This window comes from Uloborus diversus, chromosome 9 (genome assembly GCF_026930045.1).
Source record: "Uloborus diversus isolate 005 chromosome 9, Udiv.v.3.1, whole genome shotgun sequence".
Lineage (NCBI taxonomy): Eukaryota > Metazoa > Arthropoda > Arachnida > Araneae > Uloboridae > Uloborus > Uloborus diversus.
Genome location: NC_072739.1, coordinates 78933271 through 78939878, shown reverse-complemented (window position 1 = coordinate 78939878; position 6608 = coordinate 78933271). Strand labels below are relative to the sequence as shown.

The 6608-nt window shown below is 33.1% G+C and overlaps 1 protein-coding gene across 1 annotated transcript in view; it reads right to left on the bottom strand.

The window, feature by feature from the left end:
• LOC129229341 (xaa-Arg dipeptidase-like) overlaps positions 1-3828 on the bottom strand; it is a 16377-nt gene extending 12549 nt beyond the window's left edge. The window contains exons 1-2 of the mRNA XM_054863632.1: positions 3490-3828; positions 2636-2787 (exon numbers count right to left, since the gene is read on the bottom strand). Of these exons, the coding sequence (XP_054719607.1) occupies positions 2636-2787; positions 3490-3706 (369 nt within the window). The 5' untranslated portion in view covers positions 3707-3828. The remainder of the gene's footprint in view (positions 1-2635; positions 2788-3489) is intronic.
• Between the last annotated feature and the right edge of the window lie 2780 nt (positions 3829-6608).

The following is a 6608-nucleotide window of genomic DNA, read 5'->3' as shown; positions in this document are numbered from 1 at the left end:
AAAATTAAATAATAATATGTGTAATGTCAATTTAATCAACATATTTTGTTTCCAAACCAGTGCACTTCCTTGAAATTAGATATATATCGATGGATGCATCATATTAATGTATACAAGTAATAAATTTAATTTGCAAATAGGTTTTTTTTTAATGCCTAAAATTTTAATTCTCACTCAATAATTTTTTTTTTTTTTTGAAAATTTATAAGATTTGGTATTATTACGGAATTTACGACTAGTTAAAGAAAATAAGTAATTGGTGGCATTTAACGGTATTTTTGACATTTATGTAGAGTCTGTAATGTGACCTTTTTTTGCCATAACTTTTTAATTTACCGTTTGATTTGCAAATTATTTTAATTTGTGTTGGTGTGTTGGTAGGAGAAGTTCAAAATAAAATAATATGCTAATGAAAAAGTAAATTAAAAAGTTATGGCAAAAAAGGTCATGTTACGGACTTTACATAAATGTCAAAAATACTGTGAATTCACTCAATTATAAACTAAAAAACATGCTTTCGTAGCAAAATGAACTAAAAAGTGAAAAATAATCTTTGGATAATAGTAGTTGACCAATCACTTTATTTTAATATAATATAAAAAAAACCGTGGGGTGCTGTCTATTTACATTTTTGCATGGACAACAAATGGAAGAAATTCAAGACAACTGATAAGAAGCCCCCCATGCTTTTTTGTATTACATTAAAATTAAGTGATTGGTCAACTACTATCATCCAAAGATTATTTTTCACTTTTTAGTTCATTTTGCTACAAAAGCGTGTTTTTTTAGTTTTTTAAACTATTATTTTATTTTCTTCTTTTTAGTTTAACTTGTTTTACGAAAAAATATTCATTTCAACATTGTTTAAAATCTTTTATATTCCTGAAATTTGCCCAAAAAAAAAGACTAAAGGGCTCGGGGGTGGCATTCGAAATGTGGTCTCTCGAACTCCAAAAAGAGCAACTGTATCCCTTAAAGTGTAATAGCTGAACCATAAAACATTCAACCTCTCTGATAAATTGCCTGTGGAGTAATTGTCTAATCCAGCTAATCCATCTCAGTCATCAATGTATGTATGCGGATATCATATCTACATTACTTTGAAAATTTGAGATGCATTTGAATAAAAGTTTTGTTCAACAGTGGTCTGATCAGCAATGAATATCCAATTGAAGGCTCACCTAAATTTTGGCATGAAATTAGTTAAAAACAATTATAGTTCATGTTCTAATTACCTTGGAACATTGGAGGGGCATTCCACGGTATGTAGAGTCCGTAACATTACCTTTTTTTGCCATAACTGTTTAATTTACCGTTTGATTTGCAAATTATTTTAATTTGAGCTGGTGTGTTGGTAGGAAAAGATCAAAATAAAATAATGTGCTAATCAAACAGTAAATTAAAAAGTTATGGCAAAAAAGGTCACGTGGACTCTACATAAATGTCAAAAATACCGTGGAATGCCCCTGGAACAAATTTCGTCTGATGCAGAAAAATTAAAGGTTTTTGTAGATATTTTTAAATTAATTTTGCAAGCATTTTTTAATGTATTTTTAAAATTTTTCCTTTTTTACATTGTTGGATTTATGCCAAAATATTTATTAAAACTGGAGGAAACTAACAATTAAAAGAGTTAATTAATCAATTTGATTATAGAATATTGCATTGTCATCCGGTCTGAGGTCGCGTGCCAAATTAAAAAAGAATCCGATCCCAGGAAGTGGGCAAAATTTGAGCCGCAAGATTCCGTTACAAGATACATACATACATACATACAGGTGAAGCTAATAAAAGCGTGTTAAAAAAGGTCATGTTACGGACTCTACATAAATGTCAAAGTACTGTAAAATGACTCGATTATAGTAAATTTTATCTAAAACTCTCATCTGTCTTTTTTATTTAACTTGTGTTTGTGTGTGCACCTTAAAGCTAATTAATGTGTTTTATTGTAAGTTTGAGTAGAGTATTACTTCCAAGTGTCAAGATTTTTAATGTACAACTATAATTGAAGCATATTGCTGCGAAGGAAGTATCTCCAAAATAAATAAATAAAAATTAACTGCAGAAAGGTATGAGTTACAATAACTTGTCCTGCTTTGTTTAAACCAATTAGGTAGGATACTATCTTGTAACTCTTCGACTGTCTCAGGTTATTTTCCAACCTAAAGTATTGCAAGGAAAAATCCCAAAGGAAAAAAATGTATGAGCTCAAAAATTGGAAAGGGAACTTTTGCAGTTATATATGCTTCAGTTCCAAGACTTAATAAAAAAATATAATAAAATAATGTTCTTATTTAATTATTAAAATGGACTCAAAACACACAACTTCTTTCAGAGATTTACTTTTGGAATTTTTCTAGCAAGGACACTATCTCTTGAGTTCCAGTTATCAAACATCCTGATCACATGCTCCCCCCCCCCCCCCCAATCAAAACCCTGAAGTGTGTCACATCCGGTACCATTTTTGTTTGGTTTCCAGTTCTTTAATTTTCAACCTTAAAATATACATATACAGCAGGGGAAATTTTTTTTTAAAAGACACCCAGAAACATGAATAATTTTATTTTGATTTAATAAGAAATATTTCTCATAATATAGATAGTAAAATGACAAAATTAAGTTATGTGCTACCTACCTTTCCTGGGATGTTAGGATTTTTCTCCATTGCAGTTTTTATAGCAAGCCCTGCTCCTAAACCAGATTCTGCAATTAAGTTATGGCCACAAGCATGGCCAATCCTTGGAAGAGCATCATACTCACATATTACCACAACTGTAGGTCCTGGCACTAAAAAAAAAAAAAGACATAATTACAAAACCTGAAAGAGCATATTGTAGGGTTAATGATCAGTAAAGTAAAGAAACTCTTGTGTAACTAATATAACTATAGTTGGGGCACAGCAAATTTATCACCATTGCGAAGGTTGTGCAGATCATAATCAAAGCATTATGACTCTGCCAGGTTAGGTTTGCAGCTACTACTCTTGCATAATTTCAAACACATACTTTGTCATAGACGACAACAGCTATAAAAGGCATTGGCAAGTAAAATCCAAAGAATAAAACAATATGCTGTGTAAAATTCATTAACTATAGTTTTTCACAACATATCACATAATTGGACAGTGACCTTGTAGAATTCGGGGGCCTTTGCTACTCTACTTTCCATCAACAAATGCAAACATGCAAGTTTAACTACCTATTCTATTAGTACACATAGTTTTAAAGTTTCTTCTCAGATTTAGTTTATTTCAGTTAAACAATTCAAGTAAGTGGTTTAATCAATTGTTTGATATTACTAATCAGTTTTACTGCAGCAAAATGTTTTGTAACATCATTGAAATCAAGTTTCATACAGCCATTACTGCAGTTGGTTATAGGCAGGTTTACTCCGCTTTGAATTCAAAAAAAGAACTTAAAAGTAAATTTATATATATCATAGAACATTTTACACTAAAACTGTTTTAAATATTTATTTTTCAATAGTTACCTTTGGATTGAAACTCTGCTCGGAACGCTGTGGGCATTACATAATGTTCCTGAACCGTAAATCTTTTTTCTTTTAGCACTTTGACTAACAAATCATGAGCAAAAGTTTCTTCAAATTTCAACTCGGGATTTTTCCAAATTTCTTGACTAATGTGATTTAAAAAAGATGATTCTGAATTTACAGTAGTCTCAACGAAAGAAATAAGTTCTTTCGCCATAATGAATAACTTGAAATCACGTTAAATGCAGGAAAAGAAAATTGAAAGAAAACTCCTTCCACAGTGATAATCTTGGAAAAAGGATTTGCATTCCACACTATCGGCACAGCACTACTGACAATAAAATCTAATCATAGATCAAATCAAAACAATACAAATCCATGACGCGGGAAATAAAAACAAACAACGCGTGCGGCGTGCGGATGTATCATTTCATTTCACTTCATGTTACATGTTAATGGCAACAAAGGTAGTGTTCGAATGGGTTTACTGGTTAAACCGGGCTCAGTGACGACTAACCAGGGTTCAATCAGGCAGCACATAAACAGGAACTGTATGCAAATACACAAACACCAAGCATCTAAAACTGCACTAATGTACAAGAAACTATATAATTACACTGCACGGAAGGGGAGGGAGGGGGGAGACCCTTTAAAATGCTTATAACACCATTCTTTCTCATTCTTTAGTAAAAGGACCCACTGAATCCAAATTTGACCACCATTTTACTCAATGCCCTACTTTTTAGAAATGGTGCAGCCTAGAGTCCCTAGGGACTCTAGTGCAGCCCAATCTTTTCAGTTTTCGACAGTTTCATAGACATATTTTTTTTTTTTTTTTTGGAGGGACATGTAGCATTACCAGGGCCTGATAACTGAATAGGCCAACTTAGACCGTGGTCTAGGGTCCCTTCTTTTAAGAGGCTCCAAATGGCTTTAAAAAAAAATGATAATTTGAATATTCTCATCTTGAATTCAAATTATGTTTTTCACAATCACGAGTGTGTGTGTGTGTGTATGTAGGCGCGTGTGTTTGTGTGTGGGAGGGGGCGTGGGTATGTGGGTTTGTGTGTAAGGGGTATGTGTATGTGTGGGTAGGCTGTGTGTTTGTGTCTATGTGCAGGCATGAGTGTGTGATGGATAGTTGTGTGTATGAGTGTTTGTGTGCGTGGAGGCGGGGTATGTGTATGTGTGTGTAGGTATATGTGTTTGTGTCTGTGTGCAGGCATGAACGTGTGTATGTGTGTGAATGTGCTTGTGTCTGTGTCGTGTGCAGGCAATGAATGTGTGTATGTGTTTGTGTGTCTGTATGTATGCTCAGGCCCGGACTGGCCCACCGGGCAACCGGCCACATGGCCGGTGCGCCCCTACGCCGTATTTTTTTTTTTTTTTTGTTCAAAAAGGTTATTTGCAAAAAAAAAAATTTCTTCTTAAAAAATATTTTTCTTCTTTAACTGTCGATTTTTCTACTCTCTAATCCTGGCACCTCAAAATTCTTCAGGCAAAAGTTTTACGGCAATAAAAGCCTTTTAGCTAATTACTGAGGTGCCTCGAATTATTTTGCCTTCCTTTTCAAAACTTGTTTCTTTCGTTCAACATCTTGTTGCGCCGTTTTGTCTTCTAAAAAGCCCTGTAGACATTTTTCCCTTATGCAGACAAACACCTCGTACCTGTAATCGTTAATTTTTAAACGCCCAATTGCGCCCTTCTGTCATTTTAAAGCGCCCTGCAGCCAAATTGTGGCTCCCCCCCCACCCTCTTACCTTCTTTTTTCAGGTCTTTAAAAGAATAGATTTTGAGAGGCCCGTTTTTGCGATCGTTAATTTTAAAATTACTTAAATTTAAACAGATATTTTGAGACATTAAAAAAACATTTTCAGATAAGAGAGCTCTTTCAATCTAGAATTAAGACAAACATCCCGTACCTGTAATTGTTAGTCAGTTTCTAAGCGCTCTGTTGCGTTTTTAGATATCCCCTTCAGTTATTTCATTTCACGTTATCGCGACAAAAATGTCTTTTTTCCAGGTTTGAGGAGTCAGAGGCGAAGAGCCCGGAGTCACGCTGATTTGAGGGTAAAGGAGGCCCTCTGTGGTGTGCTCTGCCCCCCCCCCCGTACTGCGGCGTGCGGTTACGTAAATTAGGGCCTGCCTCTTCCCTCATTTTTCAGGTCTTCAGGGATATTTTTTATACAATAAGCGAATAGTTTCTTGAAGGATCCGTTTTTGCCATCTTGAGTTTTGAGAAGACTTATTAAAAATACATTTTGAGACAACAGAAATTTCTTGCAATTTACAATGAAAAAGTTATTGACTGTGGGAAGGTAGTCAAGAAATGAGACTACTTTTATCAGTGTGAGAATATTTATTAAATTAATCCTTTAAACTTTATATTTATTACCTTTTACTTTTTTGAGGAAAATGTTTCCTTTTTAAGAGGCATCATTATGTACATGTATTGTTAATTCATATCTTCCCTTATCTGATTCCACAATCGCTATTATTGACTTCAGTTCATTTTCTTATTTCGTAAAATTTATTCACAATTATTTATAGATTTTTCCGTTATTTTCAGATAACATTATATTACGTTTTTATTTATATATTTAGTCATGTTACTTTAGCTTGGGATGTGGTAATAATGTTGACCAAAAGAGCAATTTCTTGTACACTATGATACGGTAATCACAATTTTTAAATATAATTTTAAATCCAAAACAAAAAACCTTTTTCCTTTTATTATAATGAAATATTTAATATTATCAAGTATCGGTAAACAATAATATTTTAATTCGTTCAAAAAGAGCAAGAAAGTCAATGAAATGTAATCAGTTAAATTAGAAACGTCATAAAAGCTTTACAGGTTCCTTTAGCAAAATTTCTATGCAATTATTAAAGAAATTTTGGTTGGAGGTCAGTGGCGCAACCTGAAGGGTGCCCCTCCCCAAAAAGCTGAGTTGAATGTTTTTCAGATTTATTCTTTATTATTGAAGAGAAGCAAAGAACACGTATTGGGAAAACAAAGTGATTTTAAAGTAAAAATAATAATAATAATAATACGGTAAGAGGAAAATCTTAATTTCTTTGGAAGAAATCTTTGAATGAAATATATTTAATAGTTACAG